General features: G+C 48.9%; 1 protein-coding gene across 1 annotated transcript; it reads left to right on the forward strand.

Annotated features, from left to right (window-relative positions):
• Nucleotides 1-1,988: 1,988 nt before the first annotated feature.
• Nucleotides 1,989-21,510, forward strand: LOC119961393 (sterol O-acyltransferase 2-like; the record flags this gene model as incomplete). Its single annotated transcript, XM_038788782.1, has 6 exons — nt 1,989-2,102; nt 6,577-6,661; nt 11,769-11,814; nt 14,681-14,810; nt 19,603-19,700; nt 21,328-21,510. Coding segments are annotated over 6 exons (656 nt in total), but the record flags the coding sequence as incomplete, so codon positions are not given.
• Nucleotides 21,511-21,804: the final 294 nt, after the last annotated feature.

Raw genomic sequence — 21,804 nt, forward strand, 5'->3', positions numbered from 1 at the left:
CACATTCACTCACTCACCCACTCACACACATTCACTCACTCACCCACTCACACACATTCACTCACTCACCCACACACACATTCACTCACTCACCCACTCACACACATTCACTCATTCACACACATTCACTCACTCACCCACTCACACACATTCACCCACTCACACTCACTCACCCACTCACACACATTCACTCATTCATACACATTCACTCACTCACCCACTCACACACATTCACTCACTCACCCACTCACACACATTCACCCACTCACCCACTCACACACATTCACTCACTCACCCACTCACACACATTCACTCACCCACATACCCATTCACTCACTCACCCACTCACACACACTCACTCACCCACTCACACACATTCACCCACTCACCCACTCACACACATTCACTCACTCACCCACACACACATTCACTCACTCAACCACTCACACACATTCACTCACTCACCCACTCACACATTCACTCACCCACTCACACATTCACTCACCCACACACACACATTCACTCACTCACCCACTCACACACATTCACTCACTCACCCACTCACACACATTCACTCACTCACCCACTCACACACATTCACTCACTCACCCACTCACACACATTCACCCACTCACCCACTCACACACATTCACTCACTCACACACATTCACTCACTCACACACTCACACACATTCACTCACTCACCCACTCACACACATTCACTCACTCACCCACTCACACACATTCACTCACTCACCCACTCACACACATTCACTCACTCACCCACTCACACTCCCTCACCCACTCACACACATTCACTCACTCACCCACTCACACACATTCACTCACTCACCCACTCACCCACATTCACTCACTCACCCACTCACACATATTCACCCACTCACCCACTCACACACATTCACTCACTCACCCACTCACACACATTCACCCACTCACCCACTCACACACATTCACTCACTCACACACATTCACTCACTCACTCACTCACACACATTCACTCACTCACCCACTCACACACATTCACTCACTCACCCACTCACACACATTCACCCACTCACCCACTCACACACATTCACTCACTCACACACATTCACTCACTCACTCACTCACACACATTCACTCACTCACCCACTCACACACATTCACTCACTCACTCACTCACACATTCACTCACTCACCCACTCACACACATTCACTCACTCACACACATTCACTCACTCACTCACTCACACACATTCACTCACTCACCCACTCACACTCCCTCACCCACTCACACACATTCACTCACTCACCCACTCACACACATTCACTCACTCACCCACTCACACACATTCACTCACTCACCCACTCACACACATTCACTCACCCACTCACACACATTCACTCGCCCACTCACACTCACTCACCCACTCACACACATTCACCCACTCACACTCACTCACCCACTCACACACATTCACTCACTCACCCACTCACACACATTCACTCACTCACCCACTCACACACATTCACCCACTCACACTCACTCACCCACTCACACACATTCACTCTCTCACACACTCATACTGGGCTCGAAGCGTTTCTCTCTCCACAGACACTGACAGACCAGCTGTGTTCATTACAGCATTTCCTGTTTTTATTTCCGATTTCCAACATCCACAGTCATTTGCGTTTATTGACACAGTGGGATATTTGGATGCCTGTCTCATCTGGTGACTGACACAGTTCTTTGTCCCGACAGCTCTTCAGTAGATCATTCCTGATCTGTTTGTCAAGCCCAAACATTTCCCAGCAAGAAGCTGAATAGCTCATTGTGTTTCCCTGTCCCACGCTCCATCCTGAGTCGAATTAATCCCACTCCTGCCTCTGTATCCTGAAATGCCACGGTGCAGAAATGGAAGTGAGACACAGTGATGTTGCAGCAGCTTTAACGGTTTTTATTGATAAGCGTTCAAGCAGATTTTGAGTGACACACAAATGGCTCCTTGGTTTTATTTTTCAACAGATTCGTTTTATGATGAAGAGCTACTCTTTCATTCGAGAAAATGTTCCGAAAGTGCTGACAGCAAAGGTGCAGGAAGGTGAGGGAGGACAGGGCAGTGACCCACATCACTGAGTGTACATCACCATCAACTGGGGAACTAGCTCATCCCAGCCCCAATCGCCTGTGAGGGTCAAAGCCTGTAACCTGCGAGGGAGCTGGATCCTCCGAGAAACCGCAGCCCACTCCAATAGAGTTCAACAGTGTAGAGGGAGCTTTACTCTGTATCTAACCCCGTGCTGTACCTGTCCTCGGAGTGTTTGATGGGGACAGTGTAGAGGGAGCTTTACTCTGTATCTAACCCCGTGCTGTACCTGTCCTGGGAGTGTTTGATGGGGACAGTGTAGAGGGAGCTTTACTCTGTATCTAACCCCGTGCTGTACCTGTCCTGGGAGTGTTTGATGGGGACAGTGTAGAGGGAGCTTTACTCTGTATCTAACCCCGTGCTGTACCTGTCCTGGGAGTGTTTGATGGGGATAGTGTAGAGGGAGCTTTACTCTGTATCTAACCCCGTGCTGTACCTGTCCTGGGAGTGTTTGATGGGGACAATATAGAGGGAGCTTTACTCTGTATCTAACCCCGTGCTGTACCTGTCCTGGGAGTGTTTGATGGGGACAGTGGAGAGGGAGCTTTACTCTGTATCTAACCCCGTCCTGTACCTGTCCTGGGAGTGTTTGATGGGGACAGTGTAGAGGGAGCTTTACTCTGTATCTAACCCCGTGCTGTACCTCTCCTGGGAGTGTTTGATGGGGACAGTGTAGCGGGAGCTTTACTCTGTATCTAACCCCGTGCTGTACCTGTCCTCGGAGTGTTTGATGGGGACAGTGTAGAGGGAGCTTTACTCTGTATCTAACCCCGTGCTGTACCTGTCCTGGGAGTGTTTGATGGGGACAGTGTAGAGGGAGCTTTACTCTGTATCTAACCCCGTGCTGTACCTGCCCTGGGAGTGTTTGATGGGGAGAGTGTAGACGGAGCTTTACTCTGTATCTAACCCCGTGCTGTACCTGTCCTGGGAGTGTTTGATGGGGACAGTGTAGAGGGAGCTTTACTCTGTATCTAACCCCGTGCTGTATCTGTCCTGGGAGTGTTTGATGGGGACAGTGTAGAGGGACCTTTACTCTGTATCTAATCCCGTGCTGTACCTGTCCTGGGAGTGTTTGATGGGGACAGTGTAGAGGGAGCTTTACTCTGTATCTAACCCCGTGCTGTACCTGTCCTGGGAGTGTTTGATGGGGACAGTGTTGAGGGTGTCTTGTTATGCTCTGGGCGAAGCATAAGCTGCTTCCTTGATGTTCACTCTGACAAAGGAAGGTTCAGACGTGGAGATAACTTCAACACGTTTATTGAACTATTTACAATTCTTTAGGTTCGCCACTACTGTTAATCCTTCTATAGCTACTCAGACTGACTAACCAGTCTGCTACAATCCACGTGGTGGGTGTGATATTGAATCAACCCTGTGTCTGTACTCACTAAGTGTCTCCACTGGAAAGAGGAAGATCATGTGTGCTGTGTCCTTTATATATGGGTTTGTGTAATGCCCTCCTGTGGTAGTGTCACCTCTGTGTTTTTGATGGGGACAGCTGGAGAGGGAGCCATTGGGCTGGAGAGGGATCATGGCCGATCCGATACAATAATCCTCAACTTCACTTTCCCGCCTTGCCCCATAACCCTCGATTCTCTTACTGATTAGAAATCTGTCTCTCTCAGTCTTGGATCAGAATGGTATCCAGGAGCTCGCACAAGCTGCAGATTGATACATCACCTCACCTGCCAGCTTTCAGATATTTTATTTCATTACTTAATTAAATTATTGACTTATTTTTGCACTCTTTGTATATTTCATCACATAACCTCCAAGTTGTGGACTTTTGTAAACCCAAGGGTCCTTCTCCTCTGTTAATCGTGTCCTATTTTGGATTACTTACATCATCCGTGTATATTAGGCCCAAACTCTGCCTCATTCCAGATGCAACCTCCCAGCTGTCTTGTTGCCACACTGCTGAAGGGAGAGACACTGCAGCGAAACACTGGCTGGAGACTCTGGACGGAGACTGTATGGTGACAGCAGAGATGTCACCTCTGACCCTGATCCAGTGTTCACCCAGTGTCCATACCTCACCTCTGACCCTGTTCCAGTGTTCACCCAGTGTCCATACCTCACCTCTGACCCTGATCCAGTGTTCACCCAGTGTCCATACCTCACCTCTGACCCTGTTCCAGTGTTCACCCAGTGTCCATACCTCACCTCTGACCCTGATCCAGTGTTCACCCAGTGTCCATACCTCACCTCTGACCCTGTTCCAGTGTTCACCCAGTGTCCATATCTCACCTCTGACCCTGTTCCAGTGTTCACCCAGTGTCCATATCTCACCTCTGACCCTGTTCCAGTATTCACCCAGTGTCCATACCTCACCTCTGACCCTGATCCAGTGTTCACTCATTCGCCATACCTCACCTCTGACCCTGTTCCAGTGTTCACCCAGTGTCCATACCTCACCTCTGACCCTGTTCCAGTATTCACCCAGTGTCCATACCTCACCTCTGACCCTGTTCCAGTGTTCACCCAGTGTCCATACCTCACCTCTGACCCTGATCCAGTGTTCATTCATTCGCCATACCTCACCTCTGACCCTGTTCCAGTATTCACCCAGTGTCCATACCTCACCTCTGACCCTGTTCCAGTATTCACCCAGTGTCCATACCTCACCTCTGACCCTGTTCCAGTGTTCACCCAGTGTCCATATCTCACCTCTGACCCTGTTCCAGTGTTCACTCATTCGCCATACCTCACCTCTGACCCTGATCCAGTGTTCACCCAGTGTCCATACCTCACCTCTGACCCTGTTCCAGTGTTCACCCAGTGTCCATACCTCACCTCTGACCCTGTTCCAGTATTCACCCAGTGTCCATACCTCACCTCTGACCCTGTTCCAGTATTCACCCAGTGTCCATACCTCACCTCTGACCCTGTTCCAGTGTTCACCCAGTGTCCATACCTCACCTCTGACCCTGATCCAGTGTTCACTCATTCGCCATACCTCACCTCTGACCCTGTTCCAGTATTCACCCAGTGTCCATACCTCACCTCTGACCCTGTTCCAGTATTCACCCAGTGTCCATACCTCACCTCTGACCCTGTTCCAGTGTTCACCCAGTGTCCATACCTCACCTCTGACCCTGATCCAGTGTTCACCCAGTGTCCATACCTCACCTCTGACCCTGATCCAGTGTTCACTCATTCGCCATACCTCACCTCTGACCCTGATCCAGTGTTCACCCAGTGTCCATACCTCACCTCTGACCCTGTTCCAGTATTCACCCAGTGTCCATATCTCACCTCTGACCCTGTTCCAGTATTCACCCAGTGTCCATACCTCACCTCTGACCCTGTTCCAGTATTCACCCAGTGTCCATACCTCACCTCTGACCCTGATCCAGTGTTCACTCATTCGCCATACCTCACCTCTGACCCTGTTCCAGTATTCACCCAGTGTCCATACCTCACCTCTGACCCTGTTCCAGTATTCACCCAGTGTCCATACCTCACCTCTGACCCTGTTCCAGTGTTCACCCAGTGTCCATACCTCACCTCTGACCCTGATCCAGTGTTCACCCAGTGTCCATATCTCACCTCTGACCCTGTTCCAGTGTTCACTCATTCGCCATACCTCACCTCTGACCCTGATCCAGTGTTCACCCAGTGTCCATACCTCACCTCTGACCCTGTTCCAGTATTCACCCAGTGTCCATACCTCACCTCTGACCCTGTTCCAGTATTCACCCAGTGTCCATACCTCACCTCTGACCCTGTTCCAGTATTCACCCAGTGTCCATACCTCACCTCTGACCCTGATCCAGTGTTCACCCAGTGTCCATACCTCACCTCTGACCCTGATCCAGTGTTCACTCATTCGCCATACCTCACCTCTGACCCTGTTCCAGTATTCACCCAGTGTCCATACCTCACCTCTGACCCTGTTCCAGTGTTCACCCAGTGTCCATACCTCACCTCTGACCCTGTTCCAGTATTCACCCAGTGTCCATACCTCACCTCTGACCCTGTTCCAGTATTCACCCAGTGTCCATACCTCACCTCTGACCCTGTTCCAGTATTCACCCAGTGTCCATACCTCCTCTCTGACCCTGTTCCAGTGTTCACCCAGTGTCCATACCTCACCTCTGACCCTGTTCCAGTGTTTACCCAGTGTCCATACCTCACCTCTGACCCTGTTCCAGTGTTCACCCAGTGTCCATACCTCACCTCTGACCCTGTTCCAGTATTCACCCAGTGTCCATACCTCACCTCTGACCCTGTTCCAGTGTTCACCCAGTGTCCATACCTCACCTCTGACCCTGATACAGTGTTCACCCCTCACCTCTGACCCTGATCCAGTGTTCACCCTCTGTCTCAAGAGGACAACCCATGGCCTTTGACCTCTGTCTGAAACTAACCTGACTTACTGAAATGGTGGAATGTAACATGATTTAATTCTCTGTCTTTTATTTGTTAGGGAAAGTGCTTCAGGTGCAAAAGTTCTCGAGTTACCTCTACTTCCTGTTCTGTCCCACGCTCATCTATCGGGATTCTTATCCTAGGTATGTAGTGTTCCTAACCACTTATACGAGTGCTGGAAGGCAACCTTGTGTTGGTTTCCGGTTTTTCCAGGTTTCTCCTTCCTCTCCTGTTGGAAAAAGGGGATCAGCTCCCTGCTGCTCTTCAAGTCAACTGTGACCTTGATTCAGGAATGGTTTGACCCGGAATGGTCCATCCAGCTTCCTATCCCCTCCATCAAATATTCCTCCAGTTACATATCCAAATCCGTCCTGAATTTTTCCTTTCATGATTCCAATTCTCCTCGCTCGTGTGAACATTCCCGATTCCTGGAGCCTCTCCCCGTAACCTGAGGTCTTGGCACAAATCTCAGTTTCATTGTCCTTCGCCGCTCTCTCTCTCTCTCTTTGCTGCCTTTCCCAAGACACGGAGCCCAGAGCAGTCGTCAGTACTCCGGGTGAGGCTGGGCAAGAGCTCACTACAAAATCGATACTTCCTGAGGTTTCTGCTCCATCCCCCTGGGCAGAAAGTCCAAAGCCTCATTTGCTTTCTAGTTACTGCATTCTGCCGATGGCTTCAGGCCTTTATCCACCAGTATCCCAGATCCCTCTCCTGTGTCGCGTACTGCAGAGTAAACTTTCCTCATTTGACTGCCAGAGGTATGCTCCACACTGAGCTGCGTGACGGGGTAAGCTTGCAGCAGGAGTCACAAGTTCCTCAGCAGTTGAACTCCAGGCTTACTTCCTCCTCCCTTTCCCCAGAGCAAAGTTCAGGTTAATTATATTGGATCGCACACAACACAGAAACAGGCCATTCGGCCTATCTAGTTCATGCTGGTGTTTATGCTCCACTCCAGCGTTTGGGGCAGCAGGGTAGCATGGTGGTTAGCATAAATGCTTCATAGCTCCAGGGTCCCAGGTTCGATTCCCGGCTGGGTCACTGTCTGTGCGGAGTCTGCACGTCCTCCCCCTGTGTGCGTGGGTTTCCTCCGGGTGCTCCGGTTTCCTCCCACAGTCCAAAGATGTGCGGGTTAGGTGGATTGGCCATGCTAAATTGCCCGTAGTGTCCAAATAAAAGTAAGGTTAAGGGGGGGGTTGTTGGGTTACGGGTATGGGGTGGATACGTGGGTTTGAGTAGGGCAGGGGTGGGCAAACTTTTCCGTGCAAGGGCCGCATTCAGAAATTCACAATTCACAAAGGGCCGCATAGTATATTAAGTAAAATAATTACTTCACCCGGTTATGATTGTGGGCGCCTCATATAGAACATAGAACAGTACAGCACAGAACAGGCCCTTCGGCCCTCGACGTTGTGCCAAGCAATGATCACCCTACTCAAGTCAACGTATCCACCCTATACCAGTAAGTAACCCAACAGCCCCCCCACCCATTAACCTTTAAAAAAAAATTTAAAAAAAAATAAATTTTTTTTTTTTTTTTTTTTTAATGACTTGGTGGGCCGCAGAAATACCTTTGGCGGGCCGCATGCGGCCCGCGGGCCGTAGTTTGCCCACCCCTGGAGTAGGGTGATCATGGCTCGGCACAACATTGAGGGCCGAAGGGCCTGTTCTGTGCTGTACTGTTCTATGTTCTATGTTCTATGTTTCCCCATCATTCCTCATCCAAATCTCCCAGTGTACCCCTCTATTCCCTTCCCCCTCATATCCTTGTCTAGTTTCCCCTTCAATCCATCAACACTATTCACTTCCACCACTCCCCGTGGGAGTGAGACCCACATTCTCCCCACTCTCTGGGTGAAGAAGTTTCTCCTGAATTCCCGATTGGATTTCTTGGTGATTATCTGATATTGATGGTCTCTGGTGATCCTCTTCCCCACAAGAGGAAACCTTCTCTCTGGATCCTCTCCATCAAAAACCTTTCAGAATTTTAAACACCTCTGTGAGTTCACCCCTCAGTCTTCCTTCTTCCAGAGAGTGGAGACCCGGCCTGTCCACCCTTTCCTGATAGGTAAACCCACAGAGATCTGGCATCATCCTTGTCACCGCTCTCTGCACCCCCTCCAGTGCCTCGATATCCTTTCACGGTAGCATGGTGGTTAGCATAAATGCTTCACAGCTCCAGGGTCCCAGGTTCGATTCCCGGCTGGGTCACTGTCTGTGCGGAGTCTGCACGTCCTCCCCGTGTGTGCGTGGGTTTCCTCCGGGTGCTCCGGTTTCCTCCCACAGTCCAAAGATGTGCGGGTTAGGTGGATTGGCCATGATAAATTGCCCGTAGTGTCCTAAAAAGTAAGGTTAAGGGGGGGGGGGGGGGTTGTTGGGTTACGGGTATAGGGTGGATACATGGGTTTGAGTAGGGTGATCATGGCTCGGCACAACATCGAGGGCCGAAGGGCCTGTTCTGTGCTGTACTGTTCTATGTTCTATGTTCTATAACATGGAGACCAGAACTGTACACAGTTCTCCAAGTGTGCTCTAACCAAGTTTCAAAATAGACTTAACATAACTCACCTACATTTCAATTCTATCCCTCTGTTAATGCTGGGTTTGCTTTTTTATGACCTCAGTAACCTATGATTTTAGTGATTGGTGTATTTTTATCTGAAGCCCTTCGTTCATCTCCCCCATCTAGACTTGCACCTTCCAAGTAATAAGTGACCTCCCTATTCTTCCCACCAACATCTGTGTTAAACTTCACTTGTCAATTATTAGCCTGTTCTGCAATGTCCTCCTGTAATTTATTGCCGTCTTCCTCAATGTTGACCAACTCCCGCACAATTTGGTGTCACCCACAGATTTGATTCCAAACTCCGAATGGTGAATGTAAATTGTGGACAGTAGTGATCCCGGTACTGATCCTTGTGCATCACAACTTCCCACCTTCTGCCTCTCTGAGTAACAAACCTTTATTCACACACTCTGCTTTGTGTCTTGAAGCTAGTTCGCACTCCATTCCACCACTTGTCCACTGGCTCCACATTCTCTCACCTTATTCGTTCGTCTATTATAGAATTTACAGTGCAGAAGGAGGCCATTCAGCCCATCGAGTCTGCACCAGCTCTTGGAAAGAGCACCCTACCCAAGGTCAACAACTCCACCCTATCCCCATAACCCAGTAACCCCACCCAACACTAAGAGCAATTTTGGACACTAAGGGAAATTTATCATGGCCAATCCACCTAACCTGCACATCTTTGGACTGTGGGAGGAAACCGGAGCACCCGGAGGAAACCCACGCACACACGGGGAGGATGTGCAGACTCCGCACAGACAGTGACCCAAGCCGGAATCGAACCTGGGACCCTGGAGCTGTGAAGCCATTGTGCTATCCACAATGCTACCGTGCTGCCCTTATCAACCTTATCAAACCTTATCAAAAGTCTTTTGAAAATCCAGATAAATGACATCTACTACATTACCACCGTCTACTCACTCAGTTCGCTCCTCAAAACATTCAACAATGTTGGTCAAACAAGCTTGACTCTTTTGAAATCCCTGCTGAGTATCATCATTCTATTTCTCATTTCTAGAAGTCCTTCTATTCTTTCTTTTAGTAAAGATTCCACTATTTTTTCTAACATTGACTGCCCTATGATTCCCTGGACATATTCTGTGAGGAATCCCATTAGTTATCTGCCAGTCCTCTGGCACTACACCTTTTTCCAATGAATTAATAAATATGAGTGCTGATACCTCTGCCATTTCTTCCCAGAATCTTTCAAAATGCACATCTGCAATCTATCAGACAGCACGGTAGCACAGTGGTTAACACTGTTGCTTCACGCCGCCAGGGTCCCAGGTTCGATTCCCGGCTTGGGTCACTGTCTGTGCGGAGTCTGCACGTTATCCCCGTGGGTTTCGTCCGGGTGCTCCAGTTTCCTCCCACAAGTCCCGAAAGACATAGAACATACAGTGCAGAAGGAGGCCATTCGGCCCATCGAGTCTGCACCGACCCAGATAAGCCCTCACTTCCACCCTATCCCCGTAACCCAATAACCCCTCCCAACCTTTTTATGGACACTAAGGGCAATTTTGCATGGCCAATCCACCAAACCTTGGACTGTGGGAGGAAACCGGAGCACCCGGAGGAAACCCACACAGACACGGGGAGAATGTGCAGACTGCGCACAGACAGTGACCCAGCGGGGAACCGTGCTGCCCAAGACGTGCTTGTTAGGTAATTTGGACATTCTGAATTCTCCCTCTGTGTACCCGAACAGGCGCCGGAGTGTGGCAACTAGGGAATTTTCGCAGTAACTTAATTGCAGTGTTAATGTAAGCCTACTTGTGACAATAATAAAGATTATTATATTATCTGGACCAGGAGTTTTGTAATATTGTTTTTTTTTAGTTTATTCAATATACCGCACGGTGGCATAGTGGTTAGCACAATTGCCTCACAGCTCCAGGGTCCCCAGTTCGATTCCCGGCTTGGGTCACTGTCTGTGCGGAGTCTGCACGTTCTCCCCGTGTCTGCGTGGGTTTCCTCCGGGTGCTCCGGTTTCCTCCCACAGTCCAAAGATGTGCAGGGTTAGGTGGATTGGCCATGATAAATTGCCCTTAGGTTAGGTGGGGTTACTGGGTTTCGGGGATAAGGTGGAGGTGTGGGCTTAAGTGGGGTGCTCTTTCCAATAGCCGGTGCAGACTCGATGGGCCGAATGGCCTCCTTCTGCACTGTAAATTCTATTCTATGATCTAATTTTTTTTCCATTTTAAATGCATTTTTCTCATTGCTCATCTCCTCATTCAATACCATGTCTACCTGTTGTATCTCCCTGGTAAAGTGGTGCCAGTATCAGTGGTACTGATCTTCATTCATATCCAGTTGGTAGCATAGCTGGCTCCTTCCTGTCTGATTGGCTCACTTACACTGTATTTTCACAAGAAGTATCGCGCCCCTCCTCTCTGAATGGTTAAGAACTGGGTGCGTGAAACCATGGCTGTGTGTGTAGCTCCCTGGCTTCTGAAACAGAAGACTGGGTGCTCCAGACCCACTCCAGAAACACAAGGACAAAATAGAAGCTGACACTCAGTTCCCATGTAACAGGATTGCCACGCTGGCGCTGTGAGGCAGCAGTGCTAACCACCGTGCCACCTTCATTGTCTGTGTAGCTCTTTGGAATGTCGGAGTTATGATTGGCATGGCTGAAATGGAAAATCATCCTTTTGAATTTCATTCCGGGTGTTTTATTGCAGAACTCCAAGGATCAGGTGGAAGTACGTGGCACTGAATTTTGCTCAGGTGAGAAGGACATGGAATTTTAAAATCTAAATACCTCATGCGGTCCGGTGAAATACTGCCGATGGTTGCAAGAGTCAGTGAGCTGAAAAGAGAGGACTAGGGGAGTTCCATTGGCTCCCCTGTCCAATCCACAAGGAAGCTCCATATTTGAAGGGGTAGAGATTGGCTTTGCTCCACAAACTCCCTCCACAGCCCCAAACCCCCAACCAATTCCCTCAGACATGACATTGGGCGCCAGACATTGTGACTGAAGGTATGGAATGGCTACAGCACAACAGACCATTCAGCCCATCAGCTCAGTGCTGCCCCTCTCAAAGAGCAACACAGCCACTCCCACTCTCCCACGTGCTCCACATCACCCTGGAAATGTTTCCTTGTCACGAAATGATCCATTCGGTTTCGAAAACCTCGATTTACACAGAAAGAAATATCAGCAGAGGAGGAGCAAGAAGTATGATGGATGGATTTCAGAGTGATGGATGGATTGCAGAATAGAGGGCAGAGTGATGGATAGAGGACAGTGATGGGGCAGAGTGATGGATGGATTCAGAGTGATGGATAGAGTGCAGAGTGATGGATAGAGTGCAGAGTGATGGATAGATTGCAGAGTGAAGGATAGATTGCAGAGTGATGGATAGATTGCAGAGTGATGGATGGACTGCAGAGTGATGGATGGACTGCAGAGTGATGGATGGATTCAGAGTGATGGAATGGTTCAGAGTGATGGATGGATTCAGAGTGATGGATGGATTCAGAGTGATCGATGGATTCAGAGTGATGGATGGATTCAGAGTGATGGATGAATTGCAGAGTGATGGATGGATTCAGAGTGATGGATAGAGTGCAGAGTGATGGATAGAGTGCAGAGTGATGGATGGATCATAAAGTGATCACATGTCATGATGAAGTACAATATTGATTTGACATAACTGTTTGATTTTAACTCCCCCATGGTTTTGCCAAATACTTGAGGTCCATTCGTTCTGATTGCCCAAAGGATTTGAACTCGTGTCCCACTGATGACTCAGGATAGAGACTTCGAGCTTGGATTAACTTTTAACAAAACGGCTCGAGAATAGGAGGTTGGCTAACCCAGTAACTGTGTGAATTGTGTGTATACAAAGAACAGAGAACAGTACAGCACAGGAACAGGCCCTTCGGTGCTCAAAGCCTGTACCGGCCATGATACTAACCTTTGCCAAAAGCCCTCAGCACTTCCTTGTGCCGTCTCCCTCTATACCCATCCTATCCATGTGTTTGTCAAGATGCCTTTTGAACGCCGTTAATGTATCTGCTTCCACAGCCTCCCCTGGCAACACGTTCCAGGCACTCGCCACCCTCTGTGTAAAAAAACCTGCCTCGCATATCTCCTCTAAACTTTGCCCCACGGACCTTTAACCTATGCCCCCTGGTGACTGACCCCTCCACCCTGGGAAAGAGTGCCTGCCCATCCACTCTATCCATGCCCCTCATAATCTTGTAGACCTATCAGGTCGCCCCTCAACCTCCGTCGTTCTAATGAAAACAGACCAAGTCTATTCAATCTCTCCTCATAGCTAACACCCTCCAGACCAGGCAACATCCTGGTAAACCCCCTCTGCACCCTGTCCAAATCCTCCACATCTATCTGGTAGTGTGGCAACCAGAATTGTGAAAATGAAATGAAAATCGCTTATTGTCACAAGTAGGCTTCAAATTAAGTGACTGAAAAGCCCCTAGTCGCCACATTCCGGTGCCTGTTCGGGGAGGCTTGTACGGGAATTGAACCGTGCTGCTGGCCTGCCTTGGTCTGCTTTAAAAGCCAGCTATTTAGCCCAGTGTGCTAAACCAGCCCCTCAAATTGTGCGCAATACTCCAAGTGCGGCCTTACCAAGGTTCTATACAATTGCAGCATGACTTGCCAGTTTTTATACTCGATGCCCCGTCCAATGAAGGCAAGCATTCCGTCTGCTTTCTTCACTACCTTGTCCACTTGTGTTGCCACCTTCAAAGATCTGTGGACCTGCACTTCCAGATCTCTCCGACTATCTATATTCCTAAGAGTTTTGCCATTTACGATATATTTCCCCTCTACGTTAAACCTACCAAAATGTATTACCTCACATCTGTCTGGATTAAACTCCATTTGCCATTTCTCTGCCCAAGTATCCAACCTATCTATGTCCTGCTGCATCCTCTGACAATCCTCAACACTATCTGCCACTCCACCAACCTCGGTGTCATCCGCGAACTTACTAATCAGACCGGCTACATTTTCCTCCAAATCGTTTATGTATACCACAAACAACAGAGGCCCCAGCACCGATCCCTGTGGAACACCACTCGTCACAACCTTCCATTCAGAAAAACACCCTCCTACTGCTACCCTTTGCCTTCTGTGACCGAGCCAGGTCTGTATCCATCTTACCACCTCACCTCTGACCCCGTGTGACTTCACCTTTTGTCACACGGGCATAGCGACCGGAGCGACAAGAAAGGGTGTTTCCGATCGAATTTAGATGGTGGTAAGTGAGCCAGTTGATTGTATGTGTGAGGGGACAGTGGCAGAAATACATCCACCCATTCTTGCTCATGTATTTGTTTTGTTTGGCCCCTTGTTCCGCACTGTAACCAATCACTGTTTGTCGATGTACCGTTTGTCAATGTTCTCTGTCGATTATTCTTTTGTCTACTATGTACGGACTGTGTACGTTCCCTCGGCCGCAGAAAAATACTTTTCACTGTGACAATAAATCAAATGAAATCAAATCATTCTCTCTTGAAGGGGAAATGAATGGCGATGTGCGGAGAGGGTTTGCTGACGCTCGTTCTCCACAGGGAACCTCTTGATCTGCAGGACTGTGAAATTTCTCTTCTTCACCCACAGGTTCTCGGTTGCCTCTTGTATTGTTACTTCATCCTTGTCAGGCTGTGCATCCCAGTGTTCACCAATATGAGCAAGCAGCCCTTGAGCACCAAGACGCTTGTCCTGTCGATATTCAATGCAACGTTACCAGGTATGAGCGGTGGGAGGCTACGGGTCTGTTCAAATTCACCAGGCGACACATTTCCTAATTTCACTCTTGAAAAATTTGGCTCGAATGTTTAGAAGATGGCCCCTTGTCCTCGATACCCCATTTAACAGAAATGGCTCCTTCCAATCTACAATATGGTCAAAGCTTTGGCGAAATCACCACCTAACGTTCAAAGTTCCGGGCAATGCAACCTGGTTTTGTGTAACCTCTCCTTGTAGTTTAACCCTCACAGGCCCAGGATCACTCTGGTAAATCTAGGCCGCACTCCCTCCAAAGCTCTTTCTTACGGTGTGATGGCCAGAACTGTTCACAGTGACTCCAGGTGTGATCGGAGCAGGGCTGAAACTCACCTTCCACCTCCTTGTGTCCTCTCGATGGGGCATTCAGCACTCTGTGACATTTTGATGATTTGTCTACCTGGACTCACGCGTCTCTTTGTTCCTCCACTGTTTCTAGCTTTTTGCCATTTAGAATATATCCTGTTCTCGCCTTTTTCAGTCCTAAGTGGATGACCTCTCACCATCCCACATTCCAATCCGTTTGCCAGCTTTGCTTCTCCACTTTAATCTATCAATATCTCTTTGTAGTTTCCCAATGCTAACTGAATTGTGCACAATGCCACCTATCTATATTGGATATCTGACTTTCTATCCCAACATCAAAGTTGTTAATCCATTCAAAGATGTGCAGGTTAGGTGGATTGGCCATGATAAATTGTCCCTTAGTGTCCAAAGATGTGCAGGTTAGGTGGATTGGCCATGATAAATTGTCCCTTAGTGTCCAAAGATGTGCAGGTTAGGTGGATTGGCCATTTTAAATAGTCCCTTAGTGTCCAAAGATGTGCAGGTTAGGTGGATTGGCCATGCTAAATTGTCCCTTAGTGTCCAAAGATGTGCAGGTTAGATGGATTGGCCATGATAAATTGTCCCTTAGTGTCCAAAGATGTGCAGGTTAGGTGGATTGGCCATGCTAAATTGTCCCTTAGTGTCCAAAGATGTGCAGGTTAGGTGGATTTGCCATAATAAATTGTCCCTTAGTGTCCAAAGATGTGCAGGTTAGGTGGATTGGCCATGATAAATTGTCCCTTAGTGTCCAAAGATGTGCAGGTTAGGTGGATTGGCCATGTTAAATTGTCCCTTAGTGTCCAAAGATGTACAGGTTAGGTGGATTGGTCATGTTAAATTGCCCCTTAGTGTCCAATGATGTGCCGGTTAGGTAGATTTGCCATGCTAAATTGTCCCTTAGTGTCCAAAAATGTGCAGGTTAGGTGGATTGGCCATGCTAAATTGTCCCTTAGTGTCCAAAGATGTGCAGCTTAGGTGAGCTTACAGGGATGGGGATGGGGAGGGGGGGGGGGGGGGGGCTGTTGTGGAGTGGGCCTAGGTAGGATGCTCTTTTAGAGGGCCGGTGCAGACTCGATGGGATGAATGGCCTCCTTCTGCACTGTAGGGATTCTATGGATAGACTTAATATTCTCACACTAATCGCTTCGGACACATCCTGTAAGTTAGAATACCTGTGCATTATTCACTACTCCTTCTGCTTAGCCTGTTCCCTTAGCCAGAATAAGGAGGAGAAAACATATATATTTGAATGACAAGACAGCAAGGTTTTGGGGAGGGAGGAATGAAGAGTTCATAAATAATGGCGGAAACACCACAGCCCTTCCAGTGCATTCCCTTGGGCCTTTTACAATCCCGGACCCGACCACAACAGTTGCTAGGGGACTGGACAGAAACCCCAATATTTTAGTTTAATTTGTAAGATTGTGAGGAAACGATACTTAGCTCCCGGAGTGATTTCATGAAGAAATAGTGATACAGAACATAGAACATACAGTGCAGAAGGAGGCCATTCGGCCCAGCGAGCCTGCACCGACCCACTTAAGCCCTCACTTCCACCCTATCCCCATAACCCAATAACCCCTCCTAACCGTTCTTTTGGACACTCAGGGCAATTTATCACGGCCAATCCACCTAATCTGCACATCTTTGGACTTGTGGGAGGAAACCGGAGCACCCGGAGGAAATCCACGCACACACGGGGGAGAACGTGCAGACTCCACACAGACAGTCACCCAAATATGGTTTATTAAAACAAACTTTATTACTAACACAGTATTAAAATATCTTTAACATAACACAAGGAAATAGCTTACAATTATCCCTTAAACAATGCCCATCAACACAGTGACACAATAGCCCTTAACTGCTATCTTTATTCCCAATAAAACAACAAAAATAATATCTCAGCTCTCAATCCACTTTCAAATACAGTTAGCACTGAACTGCAGTGAGAGCGAAATGTTTGCCTTCTGCTCACATCTCAATCTAAAACTCAACTAAACCTGCTTTTCTGCAACATTCCTGGTACCTTAGCTCCTCCCATCAATTGCATCGTCTTGCCAAGTTGAAACACAATGGGCTGGATTCTCCAATTCGGGGGCTATGTCCCCACTCCAGCGTGGGAACGGTGGCATTTTACGTCAGAAAAGATGGCGTAAAATGCCCACTGATTCCCCGTTGTGCTGGCAGCTAGCATGCCGGCAGCGTAGAGCGCCGGAGAATTGCCAGGTCCGTGACTGCGTATGCGCACGGCGGCGGCCTGCAGCGGCCGCGTCGTGCTTCATGGCGGCGGCCGCTCGCAAACCTGGCCTGCGAAATAGAACCCCTCTTTGGCAGGCTCGCTTCTCCCTGACCAACCCGCCACAGTGACCCGAGCCCCTAATACATTTCCCCCCGCCAGTGAATCAATCCTCCCCCAACTGTGGTGGCGCGAGACTGAGTCCACAGCCGCTACGCTGAGTGCCCGACGGGTGAGACCATGAGAGACCCACATCGTCAGGAACTCGGCTGGTTGGGGGCGGAGCATCAGGGGGTGGGCCTCAGGCAACGTCCTGAGGCCGTCGATATGTGGCACGGTGTACTCGCCAAGGGGGCGGAGGATCACAAAAGCGCCGCCAGTGACCTGTTGGAGGGTCGGTTCCGAGGGGACATAAATTCAAGGTGAGGGGCAGGAGGTTTGGGGGGGATTTGAGGAAAAACCTTTTTACCCAGAGGGTGGGAGGTTTGGGGGGGATTTGAGGAAAAACCTTTTTACCCAGAGGGTGGTGACGATCTGGGAGGGTGGTAGAGGCGGGTTGCCTCACATCCTTACAAAAGTACCTGGATGAGCATTTGGCACGTCATAACATTCAAGGCTATGGGCCAAGTGCTGGCAAATGGGGTTAGGAAGGTAGGTCAGGTTCTTTCCATATGTCGGTGCAGACTCGATGGGCCGAAGGGCCTCGTCTGCGCTGTATTATTCTGCGATTCTGTCCTGGCCAATATTTATTCCTCAACCAACATAATAAAACAGATTATCGGATCGTTATCACTCTCCTATTTGCAAAATCGTCCCGTGTGCAAATTGGCTGCCAGTCCCACATTGCAACAGTGACGACAAAACGTACTTCATTGACCGTAATGCACCTGTCCAGTGGTCCTGTAACACACTACCTGAAGTAAATCTTTCTTTTTTTTAACTTTTCTCAATGCCCTTTTATAACAGGGGTCCATGGCTTCTGTTTATTAATGTTCTTGGGTGGGTGGAGTCCCCGGTACTCTCTCCTGAACTGGCACTTTTCCTAGTGTGTGGCATGGTGGTGTAGGTAGGCACTGGGGATGTGCCTAGTGGTGTGGGCACCTGCCTGGGTTACTTGAATTGGGGAACTCACCGAAACCCTACCATAAAGGTGGACTCGGGCCTTGAGGGACCCGGATTCCAGTAGCTACACTCCCTGTTGTTAAATAAGGTCCCCCAGGACCTGCTGCATCATGGGAGTTTGAGCATTTTAGAACTTGAATCACTGAGAACGAAGGGTTTAAAAAAAAATAATTTCCGGGATGTGGGCATCGCTGGTTAGGCCATTATTTATTGCCCATCCCTAATTGCCCCTTGAGAAGGTGGGGGTGAGCTGCCTTCTTGAACCACTGCAGTCCATGTGGTGTAGGTACACCCACAGTGCTGTTAGGGACGGAGTTCCAGGATGTTGCCCCCAGCGACAGTGAAGGAACGGCCGATATATTTCCAAGCCAGGATGGTGAGTGACTTGGAGGGGAACCTCCAGGTGATGGGGTTCCCAGGTATCTGCTGCTCTTGTCCTTCTAGATGGTAGTGGTCGTGGGTTTGGAAGGTGCTGCCTAAGGAGCCTTGGTGAGTTACTGCGGTGCATCTTGTACATGGTACACACGGCTGTCACTGTGCGTCGGTGATGGAGGGAGTGAAAGTTTGTGAATTGGGTGCCAATCAAGCGGGGCTGCTTTGTCCTGGATGGTGTTGAGCTTCTTGAGTGTTGTTGGAGCTGCACTCATCCAGGCAAGTGGAGAGTATTCCATCACACTCCGGACTTGTACCTTGTAGATGGTGGACAGGCTTTGGGGAGTCAAGAGGTGAGTTACTCACCGCAGGATTCCCAGCCTCTGACCTGCCCTGGTAGCCACAGTATTAATGTGGCTGGGTCCAGTTCAGTTTCTGGTCAATGGTCACCCCCAGGATGTTGATAGCTCTGGTATCTGAAGTAAAATGTGCGATATTTTACCTCATGTTCGTCAGGTGACATATCGCTTCAGTAAATTCGCTGTATTTTGTAAAGAGAGAAAAATTTGCATTTCTGTCGCGCTTTTCATAACCTCAGGACCTCTCGGGCCTGCGTTATTTGAAATTAATTACAGTGCTCGGAAATGGCGGGTTGCTGGGCAGGCTGATGACTGATCTGATTTGATCTCTCCTCCAGGTACCTTCCTGCTTCTCCTGACTTTCTTTGCCTTCCTCCATTGCTGGCTCAACGCTTTTGCTGAGATGCTACGTTTCGGGGACAGAATGTTCTACAAGGTAACGGGGCTGACAAATAAAAGATGGCCGCTAGGTCACATGACCGAGGGCAATGGCCAATGTCCTGTTGGGGGGGGGGGGGGGGGGGGGGGGGGGGGGAGGGGGCAGGGAAGAAAGATATAAAGTGGAGGGAAGAAGCCAGAGGTTATGTCCAGATTGATTCTGGTGTGCACCAAGTTGAAAAATGTCTTCATGGGATGTGGGCGTCGCTGGCTAGGCCAGTATTTGTTACCAATCCCTAATTGCCCCTTGAGAAGGTGGTAGTGAGCCGCCTTCTTGAGCCGCTGCAGTTCCATGTGGTGTAGGTACACCCACAGTGCTGTTAGGGAGAGAGTTCCAGGAAGTTGCCCCAGAGACAGAGAAGGAACGGCTGATATATTTCCAAGTCAGGATGGTGAGTGACCTGGAGGGGAACCCAGGTGTACCAGTAGATCCTGTATACCAACAAATCCTGTGTACTGGCTGATATGGTATACTAGTAGATCATGTGTCTGAAAAATCCTGTGTACTAGCAGATTTGGTATACTAGTTGATCCAGGATACCAGCAAATTTGGTATACCAGCAGATTGTGTATACCGACAGATTGTGTATACCGACAGATTGTGTATACCGACAGATTGTGTATACCGACAGATTGTGTATACCGACAGATTGTGTATACCGACAGATTGTGTATACTGCCAGATTGTGTATACCGGCAGATTGTGTATACCGACAGATTGTGTATACCGACAGATTGTGTATACTGCCAGATTGTGTATACCGGCAGATTGTGTATACCGACAGATTGTGTATACCGACAGATTGTGTATACCGCCAGATTGTGTATACCGACAGATTGTGTATACCGACAGATTGTGTATACCGCCAGATTGTGTATACCGACAGATTGTGTATACCGGCAGATTGTGTATACCGACAGATTGTGTATACCGGCAGATTGTGTATACCGACAGATTTGGTATACTAGTCGATCCGGTATACCAGCAGATTCAGTATACCAGTACATCCTGTATACCAGTAGATCGTGTGTACTGGCAGATTGTGTATACTGGCAGATCCTGTATATTGGCAGGTCTGGTATACCAGTAGATTATTTATATGAATTATTGCTCCTTTTTCAACCTGGCTGTGCCCGTCACTGAAATGCCAGTCCAACTTGGAAATCCGGTTCCCTCCTCAATTGACTTCCATCCTCTCCACCCTATTGGGAATGGGGCAGCTATGTCCTTGCCCCAACTCGTCTTCCACCATTGCCAAGTTTCCCCAAGACTGTACAAAATCACTGGGCAATATTTTTTTCCCCAGATTCAATATGTACTCTACTCCCAACCATGGTGAGGAAGATGGAGCACATTCACACACGATGCTTCTCCAATACCTCTCTTCTCCATGTTCCTCTCACTCTTCGGCGGAACTCTTTGGTGTCACCTCTTCCAGCTATCAGGCCACCAGCTTTCCCCTCTTGCCATCTCCCACTGTGTGGCTGAGGTCAGCGGCACATTGAAGCTGGTGATCAATGTCATCTCTCCGGTGGTTTGAGGAAGACGTGCTTTGATAAGGAGATTTTGACATTCCCTCGGCAGCTGTATCCCCGGTAATGAATTCTCTTTTTTTGTGCTCCAGGATTGGTGGAATTCAACCTCCTTTGCTAACTACTACAGGACCTGGAATGTAGTGGTCCACGATTGGCTTTACTGCTACACATACAGTGATTTCCTGCGGGTAAGAAGACGACATCAGCACATCCAGCTGCCCCTGGGAGCAACAGAGAGCCACAAACAGACCACAAACCTTAACACACTGTAATTCAGATTGAAATGAAATGAAAATGAAAATCGCTTATTGTCACAAGTAGGCTTCAAATGAAGTTACTGTGAAAAGCCCCTAGTCGCCACATTCCGGCGCCTGTTCGGGGAGGCTGGTACAGGAATTGAACCCACGCTGCTGGCCTGCCTTGGTCTGCTTTAAAAGCCAGTGATTTAGCCCAATGTGCTAAACCAGCCTCTGATTCACACACACACACCGATGCACACACACACACACACCTATTCACACACACACACCGAATCACGCACACACCGATTCACACACGCACACACA

Source organism: Scyliorhinus canicula, unplaced genomic scaffold (assembly GCF_902713615.1).
Source record: "Scyliorhinus canicula unplaced genomic scaffold, sScyCan1.1, whole genome shotgun sequence".
NCBI classification, from domain to species: domain Eukaryota; kingdom Metazoa; phylum Chordata; class Chondrichthyes; order Carcharhiniformes; family Scyliorhinidae; genus Scyliorhinus; species Scyliorhinus canicula.